Source organism: Lytechinus variegatus, chromosome 14 (assembly GCF_018143015.1).
Source record: "Lytechinus variegatus isolate NC3 chromosome 14, Lvar_3.0, whole genome shotgun sequence".
NCBI classification, from domain to species: Eukaryota; Metazoa; Echinodermata; class Echinoidea; order Temnopleuroida; family Toxopneustidae; genus Lytechinus; species Lytechinus variegatus.
In genome coordinates, this window is record NC_054753.1 from 22,445,156 (window position 1) to 22,459,835 (window position 14,680).

Genomic DNA, 14,680 nt, shown 5'->3' on the forward strand with positions numbered 1-14,680 from the left:
TCTTATCCTTCAAATGCCATTAAAATGATTTCGTTTTGTTCATGCTTGAGCAAACATGGAATGTTTTTGTCTGGGGTAAAAAAGGAGGCTTGCGCCAAAATGGCATAAAATGATAAATGTGATGGTCGAACTTTTTGCTAATCAGCAGACTTCCTCTTAACCTTTTCATTATCTTTGCCATAATTTTCAAATTATGCAGTCAAAATTCATTTCCAAATCTATTTATTTGCTTGAATAGTCCTGTTGTTGTTCTTTTTTAATATGTTCTCTTTTAGCTTTGAACATTCCTTCTTTAGACAAGAACAATTTTTTTTACACCAAAGTATGAGAGAGCGTGTTTTTTTTCAAATCCTTTCATTGTGTGCTACAAAGGTTATGGTGCCTTTGAACAGTGGCATACTGAGGGTGGGGGCTCGGGGTGTTCCCCCCAAATAAAAAAATTATGACCAAGGAAAAAAGTGGAAATGAAAATAACAGAAAACAAAGAAATATGATATCATTTTCTGAATATCATGTCAAAATCACAAGATTGGATATTTTAATAAAAAAGTGAAAATTTTTGCTTGCTCGCTTTCACAACTTTTTAATACATTTTACCCGATCTGCCATATCTTGCTCCTTCAAAATTGACTCAATACACCATTGCCATTGAAAGACATGAATCCTTTCCTGTTTTTCCTATCAAGCACATAATTAAACTTGGTGAAGGATTCAATATCCCCTTGAAAATAGGATTCGTGTCTTTTATAGGTACCATAGCATAATTTGTTTCACCTAATAATCATTAAAGATACCATAACATAATTTGTTTCACATAATGAAAGGATTTGAATAATTACAAATTCTCCCAATGATGCAAATCTTCTTACTTGGGTTGACAAAAAGTCTCTTTTCTTACTTATGAAGGAAAATTCAAAGGTAAAAGAAGTTTGAATGAAAACAATACAATTCAGGTAAATAAATAAATAAATTTGTAAATGAAATTTGACAGCATAATTCGAAAAATTATGGCAAAGATAATGAAAACGTTAAGAGGAAGTCTGCTGATTAGCCAAAAGTCTAATCATCAAATTTCTCATTTCTGCCATTTTGGCGCAAGCCTCTTTTTGATCCCCCGACAAAAACGTCCCGTGTTCGCTCAAGCATGAACAAAATTTATTTTTTTAAATGGCATTTCAAAGATAAGATCTTAGAGCATCTATTAACATCAAAATATAGATATAATAATTTGAAACAAATTTTTTATAGACTTTTCAAAACTGTCCCGTTTTTTTTGATACGCACTGTAGTAGTAGTGATAGTAGTAGTAGTAGTAGTAGTAGTAGTAGTAGTAGTAGTAGTAGTGGTAGCAGTAGTAGTAGTAGAAGTAGTAGCAGCATCAGCAGCAGCAGTAGTAGAAGTAGCAACAGTAGGAGTAATAGTAGTAGTAGTAGTAGTAGTAGTAGCAGTAGAAGTAGTAGAAGTAGTAGTTGTAGTAGTAGCAGTAGTAGAAGTAGTAGTAGTAGTAGTAGTAGTAGTAGTAGTAGTAGTAGTAGTAGTAGTAGTAGTAGTTATAAAACTACCAGTCACAAACAAAAATAACAATAAAAACAATAAAATAATAAGAAACCAAACTGTAAAAGAAAAGAAACCAAACCAAGAGAAAGACAGGCACACGTACTCCTACCATCGCAGTGAGCTGCTACCACATCTAATTTATATCTAGAATCTGGTGCGTTCTCTTCCAGTTTGGGTGAGATGTTGACCAAATTTCCTTTCTGGTTGTAAAGCTTAAGAATGTCGTTAGGTCCGGCCTCGGCTGCTGATCGAAAGACATCTGTGAAAGAAGAGAGAGAAAAGTAAACGAGGAAGTTTGTTACCATCTTTTGATTAAACAATATGTTTTAAAAATCTATCTAAATTTACATATAATCCTTTACAATAAAAGAAAATTACAGATGAAATACTGTGCAACATATTCATCCCTGTTAATTACACCACACATCAACAAAATACCCTTTGAATTTGTTCAAGTAGGCTTATACATTTTTCCCAAGATTTGTAATTCTAGATTTTTTTAGAGCCATGGGGTATACTTATTAAGCCACATTTTGTTATGCTAGGTGCCTATGCGGTCATGAAATTCAACAGCATGCACAGATCAACTGGCATTTGAAACTTTGACCATGCACTGCAAGTAAATGCATCTCTGGTCAAAATGGACATTTTTATTTCATTGTGCACCTACTTCTTGCTGTCTTTAAGGTCAAGAAATGTTCCTTTAAGAGAAGCCTTTTGTCACATTGTGGGAGTTCGTCATATAAAATCAGGCCAGCTGCATTCTCATCGAATTACAGCTATCCCGCTGAGGACCTCAGGCTGTTTGCCCAGACCCTTTGCAAAGTTCTTCTTTCCCCTCATCTATCTCTTTCTCTCAATATTTGTCATATCGTTTTACAAGACGAAAGGTGAAAGTTGCATCATTTCCCCCCTTCGGTTGCAAAGAATGAGCACTATTACATTCACTTTCACGTGGGGGCCATCGTTTTGCAACCATTCTCCGAATTATCGGTTACAGTCAAGGGAGACACCTGACCTATAGATGTAAGAGATACTGTCTTCAGTAACCAATAACGTATTGGGAAACAAGCAATTACATCTCCAAGGTGTTATATTAAATTTTCCTTTCTTGCAGTCAATATCCTGATATTGTCTTGGTTTCAGGTACACTTCAGTTGAGTTCAAATAAGTTTAAGAAAGTGCATCACAAATATTCACATATTTTACATGAGAATTATTTTCTGTTAGCATTTCTCACCCAACCACTACTTACCCTTCCCTTTTATTTTGAATGACCTCTCAATCTCCAAGCCAATCACTTTATTTCCGAATTATTCATATTTTCCCAATTTTCAAACAACTACCCCCCTCCCTCTCTCTCTTTACCCTCCCCCCCTTAAATCTCCTGCATGTAGTCCCTTAGTCCAATCTGCCCAACTTTGGCAAAAGGAAGCAAGTGACACATCAGTCAAGTATGAGTTATTGTTGTTTCTGAAACACCCTTTGTATGTTGCACATTCAGGCAAAATTGGGGGAAAAATTTATCTTTCTATGGAAAGATATTGAAGAAAATATGCTGTAAAATTACATTGACCAGGGATGTGAGAGGGACGCCTATGTAAATGACGAACGCGCATTGCTCATTTACAACAAATGATACTTTTTTAACCTGCTACCTTTTGCCAAAGTACGGCTGAAATAATCAACATCCTTTCCTCCCTATCCCCCTCCATTTTCTATCTCTTTCTCTTTCATTTTCCCTTGCTCTCTCTTTCTCTTTCTTGATCTGTTCTCCTCCAGGCTTCTCTCATGCGAATCACTCCTATCCCAATTCCCCCATTCCTCCTTGTTAAGTCCAAACACTCCAATCTGCATCCGAGCCCTGTTTGTTATGGCAGCGCTGTCCTAAATATATATACTCGCCACCTCAGCTGGGTCGGCAATTCGCAGCGAATTAACGGCCAATAATGGGGCTGTTCAAATAACGTCATCATTTTCGTCCTTGCCGTATTATTAGCCCTTCACGCCGATGCCCAGGGGCCGGCTAGCAACGGGGGAAGCGTGGGAGTTATGAAAGATCCAATTTATTGTTTCACAAATGTATGACTTGTTTGATTAAAAGACAAATATGTTCCAACACGGTGGTGCCACAAGGCAAACATTACCGCCCCACATATTTAATAAAGGCCATCCTAAACAATCACTTGAGTACAAGTAATTGCTAAACTCAACAAGTGCAATCAATTTCAATAAAGCTGTTCTTTATACTGTCATGACAAATACATGTTTGTATGAGTCAGCATTCTCGTAAAATTGGAAACATGTTAACATTCTAGGCATAAATCTTTTGGGGAACTCCCAAAGGATCAAGATGAATTAATCATTGTCAGTTATATTCTACTTATTACATTACTTTGGAATGTTACTGTTAAAAAAAATCCACAGTATATGCATTGCTCATGAGGTGCTATAACATCTAAAGTAAGACGAAATAGCTGAAATATTTAGGCAATACATCTTAGAGTAGTGCATAGTCTCATATATGCAAGTGCACGTATTTCATAAAATTGTACATATATGATTGCTAGTTACTTCAATACTACTTTTTAGAAAAATCTCAATACCTTAGTGCTATGTGTTAGGTATTAATTACATTGTAAGATATCAAAGCCTTGCCAGAGGAAAGATAAGAGTTTGATATTGATATCAAACTTGAAATCCCAGGTTAATATACCACCACTATAAAACCATATAGACAAATGTCAAGCAACAATGTACAATAATTCATTTGATATTTTATTTTATTTTTTGAAATCTACTAATTGTGCTAAAAAATATACACTGTAGTTTTTTTCTTCTGAATTGAATATCTAAAATAAAAGATGTATAGGTGAAAGGAGAAATGAATATAAACTCTAAAAATAAATCTGATTCTAACTTTCATTAACAACCTAAAAGATTTGTTTATTCCTGTTTAAAGCATGACATAGTCCAAGGCATACCACTGACATTCCTGTGACACTCCAAAAAGTGCAGAAGCCCAAAAAGCGCTTTTCAAATTGAGGAATTTTGTCAGCCTAATTCGGCGATATATCAGTTGAGACACCCGTGAGTCTTACAAAAACACTCCAGCTCTACAGTATTGGTTCTGCGGGGCAATATCCTTCGTCCCTGGTCCTCTCCAATAAAAGGTGACATTTTTTGCTCCGGCCGTTTCCTTCTCCTCAAATCAAATTGCGTTGGATAAGATGTCACAATATCCCCAAGATTGAAGCCATTTTCTTTTTTTTTCTCTGGCCAAGAGGCGCTGAATGTTGCGCGTGTTGTGATTTAATGGGCAATGAGCTCAGTCACAAAAGGCAGCCAGTTTTGAATGTTTTAAAAAGATGGAATCATGTTTCTTCTGTGATCATCAATTTTTCATGTATTTGCCTTAAAAAGGCTGTTAAGAGTAAAAGAAAGCTAACTTTCATACATTTCATGTTGACTGGCAACCATTTTAGATATTTCGCTATTTTTATCAACCAAACTAGTGTCTTTAATATCATCAGATACTAATAGATTCAAGTCATGTATAGATCTGAGGCTTTGAAATTAAATACTCTAACTGAAGCACTTGCTTTGAGGTCTAATTTTAGAAAACAGCAGGTGAATACTTTTTTCATAAGAAATGAAAGTAGTGTTAGTCTACACGTCACATCTTCAGAGTTAAAATACAAACCAGTTTTGAGGATTTCAAGGTATGATCATGCTTTGCATCCAATCAATACTTTTTTTTAAATGAAACAAAAACAAAATATATTTTCCTGCTCACTTTCAAGATGTTGTAAATTATTGACACTAACTTTAAAAAGAAAAAAACCAGCATAGTTTGAGCTGTTTTCTCTCTTAGAGAATGACATGTGTTGATTTCCCATTAGACAAAACTTCAGCAAGGGACTCGATATCCCCAAGTAATGACAATAATGAACTTGCGTAAATCCTTTTAAGATGATGGCCAGAATAAAAGGTGATGCATTTATAATGGAGAGCAGACGCTGTCATGACACTTATCGCATCGCGCTAAATTGACTTCTAAGGGGGAATAAGGACAATTGTTACTCTAGATGTAGAGTTGAATTCCACTTCATTTAGTGCAGTATTGATGCGTGTGATTAAATAATGCCAAACAGTTTGAACTGACTATTTTTGCCACATATTTTGATAAAAACTATATATTCCAATAAAAATTGATATGATTGAAGCATATGAGTCTTTTCCAATTTCTGTAGGTATTATTATGTTCCTTGATTAATGGGGAAAATGGATAATTTATCAATTATTACATGCATTCTCACAATTTAATTCTCCAATAATAAAACATGGGCCAATTTCATTGTAGAAAGTGCAGACAATCATCAAAAGGAGATGACAGACGTTTTACAACCATTGTCGACATAAGACTTAAAAAGGAAAACAAAAAGGCATTGTAAAAATTATTTTACTTTGAACACTTTGAGCTGTAAAATAAAGCCCTGAAAAAAAGCATCTGAAAATCGTTTTGCATGTGCAAAAAAGTGGAAAAATAAAATAGATAGAAACACTATCCTATTTTTTTCAACATACAAGAAAAAAAAATTGTTTTAAATCTTAAGCAAATCGTCACTCCAACAACTATCGTTTAAAGTACTTTTTAAAGTGTATACCGGTAATAAATGTGTTACTATTGGAGTCCCACACAGAAATATCACATGATGAGATTTCAGTAACATATATCTTACAAGTCTCGGCATGAGTTTTTCATCAATATGAACAATATTAAATGTAAGATCAGGATTTTTTTCCAAATAACGCTTTAGTAATGTCTTGTTTTTAGTTTACAGCAATAAAGAACAAAACTAATGAAGTTTTTTTTTTCCCTATGACAATAACTGACAACTTCTCATTAATTTTAGACATAAGATTGTAGAATTTTATTAAAGTAAAAAAAAAGTAGTAAATGAATTTCTTAACAGCTTTTTCTTCTTCCTGAAATAATACATTTATAATATCATTAAATGTAACAAAAACAGAAAATCACACTCATATCACAAGCAAAAATAACATAACCTTTACAAACAATTTTAACAAACTTTTCAGTTGATTCTTAAACATTAAACTTTAATTAATGTGAACTACCAAAGTGTATTGATTTGAATAAAAGAACAAAAATCCTATTAAACTGAATAATATATCTCAATTTTTATTGATTTGTTCATATCACTTCATTTCCCTATTTCACTTCAATCGAACTTTATATTGCAGTAGGCTTCCCCCTTTAAGCCTTGAAAATATTTCTCGCTTTCGCTTCACAGCCGAGGTCATCATCACAGTGCACTGACCAAATGATGGGGAAAGTCTCCAGTGAGAAAAACAAAAACAAGATTTGATTTTACTTCCAGTAGACTGCCCCATCTCAGCCAATATCAGCAGCCAGCAAAAGAGATCTGTTGTAATATGCGAGAGATGGTCAAGATTGACTCTGACTCCACGCAGACGGCACTGATTGGCGGTGCTGAGGCGGAATCAACGACACTCAAACGGTCAAGGCCAATGGGATCGATAATGCGACACTTGAAGGTAGTGCCTACAACGCTCCCCTGGTTTTCTGCCTATGTGATGCAACCTGTTGGGCTTCTGGACAATCTTTGAGATTGGATGCATCCTATAGCATATAGGTCACCCAAGTGATTGAGGCTTGAAGATATCCCCCTTTCATACCTTGAGATAGTGGATTCATTCATGCCTCTCAGATTGTGAAAGTCGGTATTCATTCCACCATTATCACTGGCCACCAATGAAGCAAACAGAGAGAGCATGACTGGCACTTGTTTAACATATGAATGCCCATCCAGGTTCTTCCAAACAAGAGCAGGTCGATAGGCAAAACTATTGCGTGATCTGAATCATGCAATAGTAATGTTTAGCATAATGTGAATAATTTACATTTTCAAGTAGTGTAGTAGCAACAATAGTAGCAGCAGTAATATTGTCATTAGTAGTAGTAGCAATAGTTGTAGTACATGTAGTAGTAGTGGTGGTGATGGTAGTAGTAGTAGTAGTAGTGGTGGTGGTGGTGGTGGTGGTGGTAGTAGTAGTAGTAGTAGTAGTAGTAGTAGTAGTAGTAGTAGTAGTAGTAGTAGTAGTAGTAGTAGTAGTAGTAGTAGTAGCAGAAGCAGCAGCAGTAGTAGTAGTAGTAGTAGTAGTAGTAGTAGTAGAAGTAGTAATACACTGCAAATACTCTGGTGTTGATTTAACACCAGCCCGGAATCTATATATGTCCACACCAGAGAAGTGTTAAACACCAGTTTCGTTTTGGTCTAACACCAGATATGTTTTTATACAACACCAATTAGTATCAAAACTGCATCGGTTTGATTCCAAACTGGTGTTGTTTCAATACTTCTCTGGTGTGGACATATATAGATTCCGGGCTGGTGTTAAATCAACACCGGAGTTTTTGCAGTGTAGTAGTAGTAGTATAAGTAGTAGTAGTAGCAGCAGCAGCAGCAGCAGTAGTAGCATAATAGTAGTAGTAGTGGTGGTAGTGGTGGTGGTAGTAGTAGTAGTAGTAGTAGTAGTAGTAGTAGTAGTAGTAGTAGAAGTAGCAGCAGCAGCAGCAGTAGTAGTAGCAGTAGTAGAAGTAGCAGCAGCAGCAGCAGCAGCAGCAGTAGTAGTAGTAGTAGTAGTAGTAGCAGTAGTAGTAGTAGCAGCAGCAGCAGCAGCAGTAGTAGTAGTAGTATTAAATCTTGTAGTAATAGTATATTACATATATTTTGGTTATATCATCTTTTTTATTACTTGTTTTATCTTTTTTTAATATTTTCTATGTCTAATTAAATTCTTAGGGCACATCACAAAATACAAGATACACATGAGAAAACACACATATCTTTGGAGAGGAAATCAATCCTGTGATGACATTTATAGGTGGGAGGGAGCATGTTATGAAAAAAAAAGAAATATGCATGATTGGCCTCGATTTTATATAACTTCTTTTCCTTGACCTTCTCGCACAGCCTTCCATACTCCAAGAGCTGTCAGCTTATCGTCATCTCTCAAAGATCGAACAAGTTTACTTACAAACGTCACCGTGAGGAGCTTAAAGGGCAATGAATTTGATTTCTAAACTAATGACGTTTATCTTTATAGAGAGTGAATTGCCTTGCATTTTATTGAGCAATTTGACCTTTAAATTACAACCTGATTGACTTGGAAATCACAGGGAGATAAAAAATATATCTCATGAAAGAAAATGATTGGTAAAAATGAGGTAAGAGGAGAAAACGAACAAATCTAGCTCCATTCTTGGGATTAACCTGCAAATGTTTTGATTCTCCATATGTGCTAGTCATTCCATAAAATATGTTTTGTATATTAAACAGATCAATTTTGAAAAACATTATCTTATATCTTATATTATTTAGGAATTTGACAATATAGAATATTATGTTCCAATAATTCACAACTAGAGATCTAACTTGATCAAATAAGCTCTTACAAAATGGTATATGCTGTATTTGCAAACTGCATGTTTTGCCCTAGTGGCAAATTTTATATACTGTTACATGTCTATCTTCTATTGTATTGAAAGTTGTTGATGTTGTTGTAATTGGGTTTCTTGGCCATCGTTCAGCACAGAGAATATTTACGCCATTGTGCTGAAAGAAAACTCTATAAACAGCTATGAGGAAAAGGGTGTTGCACATTTCTACAATCAAGCACAAAGCTGGTGCTATATTAAGAGAAGTAATGTTTATAATGGACATGGACGATTACTTCTATTGTAGATGAGAAAACAAGATGTAATTTGAAGAGACGGATGAATAATGTAGTCATGTCCCTCGGGGTAAAAAAAAGACCCAAAACAGACAAGCATAAACAGGGGAGGATGTTTCCGATACCAATCATGTGTACCACTTCTGTCAAATCTCATTTTGGAAGGAGATGCTGTGAGGAGAGAGGGGGTGGAGCGAGTGGGAAGAAGACAGGGAGGGGAGGTTGATTTCTTTGGAGGAATGAGAGGGGAGGAAGGGGGAGAGAGAAGAAAGGATATACATGTAGAAAGGGAGGGAAGAGGGAACAATGTAAAAAAAGATGAAGGGAACAAAGAGTGAGAGACAGAGTGAGTGATGATAGAAGAAATGGTTAATATCGCAGAGAGATTGCTAAAGGGAGAATATCAATTCAAAGAGGGGAGAGAGAGAGAATGGAAGAGGGCTTTCCAAAACTGTGCGAATAATGGAGAAAAAATGAATAGCCAGCACCACAAGAAGTGATAACAGAAACAAAGAACATAAACAGATTGAGAGATAGACAACAATTATCAACAAGAGGATTTAAGAGAGAGAGAGACAGACAGACATGTAAGAAAAACCCAAACATATATGTCAAAAAAGAGATAGAAAGAGAGAGAATGAGAAAGAAGGAAGAAGGAAAGAAGGAAGGAAGGAAGGAAGGAAGAAAGGAAGAAAGGAAGAAAGAAAGAAAGAAAGAAAAAAAAAAAAAGAAAGAAAGAAAGAATAAATAAAGAGCAATAGATATATAAATAGGAAGAACCATAGAAAGAGTTAAAAGTAGGAGGTACAAAATAGCATCTCCTTAAGGGTACCTTGGCATGCCATGGCATCTTTAAATATAACAGCATCAGCCTCATTAAATGTAACCACCAAAATAGAACAGCGTTTCGGTGGAAAAATGTTATGAGCTCCTCGCAGCATTGGATAACCAGCTGACTCTTGACAGCAAAATATCATCAGACATTTTAGCATCCCACCATCTTAAGGCCTCACTTTCTTACACAGAAGGTATTGTGGTGTTGAATAGGTGTAGAGGACCACACTGAGTCATTTCATTACAGTGTTTAATTTTTGGTGTTTCTACAACAGATATGGTTATGTTTACACTATTTGGTATTTTGTTCAATCTCTAGGGTGTCATTTTAAAACCTCAGGGTGTGGTCCACTTGGGACACTGACTGGTGTAAGTTTTAACACCTCAGTTTTAACAGTTTACAGTGTAAGGTCAGGGAAGATATGATGAAATGTTCAGGAGAAATAACTTAAGACAGCGAAGTGTAATAGAGCCTGTGATGAAATAACAATCACCTTAACACATTGAAGACTGAATGATTTTGCTATAACTCATGTTTTCCACAGACTCCAGCCTGCATATATGAGGGCTAAGTCTTCCATGGGTTAATAAAGGGCAAATCAGAACTTATGGTCAAAGAACATGCAACATTTACATATTATTCCTTTTTCTGAAATCAAAAGTAATTATTTATATTCATCCGCTGAACCTTTGCTCTCATTCTTTCCTCAAGATTTCAAGGACTTTTTATTTTTCTCAAATATATTAGTCCTTTTTCTGAAATAAAAAGTCATTATTTATATTCATCCACTGAAGCTTTGCTCTCATTCTTTTCTCAAGATTTCAATCATTTTTTCTCAAATATTCAATTCTCGCAAGCAACAGATATAACTCTGCATCGTTAACAAACAATAAATCCTTAACTGAAATCATGAATGTGTTCGGTTTGGACAAAACGTGGTTTTGCATTATATATCACATATTCAAACACTTACAATGAAGATTACATATAGGAGAACTCTTAAGCATCTTTCAAGGTATCCAAAGGATGTGATAACAAGAAATTACAAGCACAGAGTCCGTTCACCCCACTGAAATCATGAATGTGTTGTTTGGATAAAACATGGTATTGCATTATATATCACATATTCAAACATTTAAAATGAAGATTACATATAGGAGAACTCTTAAGCATCTTTCAAGGTATCCAAGGGATGTGATAACAAGAAATTACAAGCACAGAGTCCGTTCACCCCACTGAAATCATGAATGTGTTCAGTTTGGACAAAACATGGTGTTGCATTATATATCACATATTCAAAACTTAAAATGAAGATTACATATAGGAGAACTCTTAAGCATCTTTCAAGGTATCCAAGGGATGTAATAACAAGAAATTACAGACACAGAGTCCGTTCACCCCACTGAGGTCACTCAGAATCTTGACTTCTAGGAACCTTCCCTAGCATTTATCAAAATTGCCCTAAGGGGGCAGAAAAGCAATCCCGACTAAATACAGATAGGACAATTTTTCTTGCTTATACCCTTTTTACACAGGATTTTCTTAGCCCCAGACTATCGCTAACCCCGTACTATCCTTAACCCCGTACTATTTTTTTTCCTTTTCACACATGCCAAATTGTTATTGCTAACCCCGGATAAGGAATGCTTGCTTTTCACACACGAAACTCGCTAACCCCGGACTAGTGGTAGCTCATGCTTTAAATACATTTGTTGATCATTCGTAATACAAGTACTTCACTCGTACACTTTTTACACACGCTAAAATTTCCTTAACCCTGTACTATAGGAGGGGCTAAATTGCCATTTAGCCCCACCTATACATGTAGTACAGGGTTAAGGTTAGCCCACTTTCGTTTTACACTAGCGATCTTAACCCCGTACTATCGCTCTTAGCACCGCAATTGCTGGGATAACCCTGCTTTTTTGCAGGGCCAAATAATCCCGTACTAAAGGTGGGGTTAGCCCACTTTGCAAAAATGCTGTGTAAAAAGAAAGTGGGCTAAGCTTAACCCCGTACTATAGGTGGGGTTAAATGGCAATTTATAGCTCCACCTATAGTGCAGGGTTAAGGAAATTTTAGCATGTGTAAAAAGGGTATTAGAGTTCAGATACAGAAAGACGTAAGCTAGTTATGGCTCAGCCATGCTGAATGGATCCTACAATGCAGGAAATGCATTGGAAATGCAGATCAAATCGGAATGAAGTCGAGGGTCGAGCATCGGTGAATCAGAAAGGTAGTTTCTTCTAACATTTCAGAGCTGACAAAAAACTTGTCATTTGTCCAGAGTTATCAACAAAACTGTTGTTTTGATTTACCGACCCTTGACAAAGACATCATTGTCATGAAGGGCAATTGACAGTAGATTCTCTATGTTCCAGAAAGCGTCTGCATAGCTTTTGCAAAAACTCCTTAACCTGCACATCAGGGCCATTTAACATAAGACTTAGCAATTGAACGTTGGGCTGATTGCTACCATCGATTGCATTGATTAATGTTTATGTTTAATTGTAAAATTCAACCCCATATTTAATCGCTAAGTTTTATGTTAAGGGTTTCCTAAGCATGGGTTTTGAGAAATATACACTATTACAGCGGATCTGTTTGGTGAAAATCTGTCCAACTAATAAAGATGGTCAATATAAACCAAGACTCTAACCAGTGAATTAGAAAGAATGTGACATTTCATTGGTCAGACACATGTTCAGATTGTTCACTATAAATGCATTTATTATTATTTTGGCTGATCCTTTTTTAAGAGTGCAGCTGATAATAAAAATTCCAAAGATTGGAATAAAACAACAATCAAGTTGGCATGAATGAAAACTAAAGTAACGTCACTTCTTCCCCAAGTTCTATTTTGACAAATTTCAATGACAACTCAAGCAAGGTAAGCAACATCCTTTTGCAGATTAACTGAGTTCATCATCGGCAGTATCAGGTCATGCAGGTCGTGTTATAGAGAGTGGCATTGCATTACATGGTTGGCCCTCTCCGTATTAACTCACGCTAATAAATTGAATTAATTAGGAGGAAACGATATCGCAAATCATGGCAACAAATATAGAGCAGGGCTGGCGTACCTCACATCCGTCGTGCCAATTTCCGATGATGGAGTGTAAGGCATGTTCTGATTGAATAATGTAATATTTTCCTTTTTCCTATTTTGGGGTTGGTTATGGAAATGTGGTGAGCAGGGATATTGATCACATCTTGAGACTTGGTACTTGGATTTAGGATGGCTGGAAAGAGGGGAAGGGGGTGACCGAAGAAGACATGGAAGAAGCAAGTTGTGGAGGAAAGTAGGAGGGTTGGGCTGAGGAAGGAGGATGGTCAAAGGGGAAGGGGGCAACCGAAGAAGAAATGGAAGAAGCAAGTGGTGGAGAGTAGGAGGGTTGGGCTGAGGGACGGGGATGCACTGAATACGGGCAGGGAGGGTGCTTTCTGTGAGAATGGGGTGAACCAATGATCAGGAACTCCTCCCCCCCCCCTCTCTCTCTCTTATTTCCCATATATCTTTGTCTCCCACTCGATATTTCTTGTTATCTATCTCTTCCTCTTTATCACTCCCTCTGACTCTTGCTCCCTCTCTCCATAACTCACTTTCTCCCCCACTCTCCCTCTCGTTTCTCTCTCTCTCATCCTTTCTTTCTTTGCCTTTCTTGATTTTCCTTACTGCTTCTCACCATCTTCATCTCCACACTACTTCGTCTCTCCTTGTTTTACCCATCCTGTCGACTTAACAACACAATTATCATACAACACTCTGCACGTATGGTCTTCAATTTCAAACACCACTTAAGATGCACACATGGCCGCTGCACAGCTAGTCTCACAACAAGCCTCCCCGATTTATTCTTCAGGCAAGTAAAAATCACAGTATGTTTTAAAGCCCATCACAAATCCTTCTAGCCTTTAAATGAGATACCAAATCAAAATCACAGAACTAAATCCCTATAGCAATAGCCAATCTACCTATCTTGTAACCTACCTTGTTGAAAATAACTTGGTCACTTTTGACACAAGACTATCTTTGCCCTCCGGTCAACAATTGATTTACATACTATTACTAATGAGAGTGGAGTGGGCATCTTTCCATGTTCGCACCTCTCAGAGAGCTGAGGTGGACTTCGAGTGGCCAACCGCTGCCTTCCACAGTGAGAGAACACCCTCGTCTGACAACAGCATGAATGAGAAGTGTCCGCAAGGTCCAATATTAATAAGCACAAGTGGCCCTTGTCTTTTCATACGTCCATAGCATGTCTGCACAAGTTTGTCCACAGGGAATGTCATGTTAAAAGCCACTGTAAATTTGGAAAGCCCCTGTTAATTGTAATTAATGATCAAAAAATTGTTGGACTGAATAAAGCCCTGTAAAAAATAATGATCACTGACCCGTATTGTTTTGGTCTTTTTGTTCACATAAATGTAAACCCCTCAAAAAAAGTTTTGCAACTCAGTTTTGGGGGATGATTTCTTTTTGGTTAATGAAGTATAAAAGATGAAACT

The 14,680-nt window shown here is 36.5% G+C and overlaps 1 protein-coding gene across 1 annotated transcript in view; it reads right to left on the minus strand.

Annotated features, from left to right (window-relative positions):
• The window catches only part of LOC121427275 (high affinity cGMP-specific 3',5'-cyclic phosphodiesterase 9A-like), a 46,098-nt gene that overhangs the window by 30,288 nt on the left and 1,130 nt on the right, over positions 1 to 14,680 (minus strand). The window contains exon 2 of the mRNA XM_041623612.1: positions 1,667 to 1,816. Within this exon, the coding sequence (XP_041479546.1) occupies positions 1,667 to 1,816 (150 nt within the window). The remainder of the gene's footprint in view (positions 1 to 1,666; positions 1,817 to 14,680) is intronic.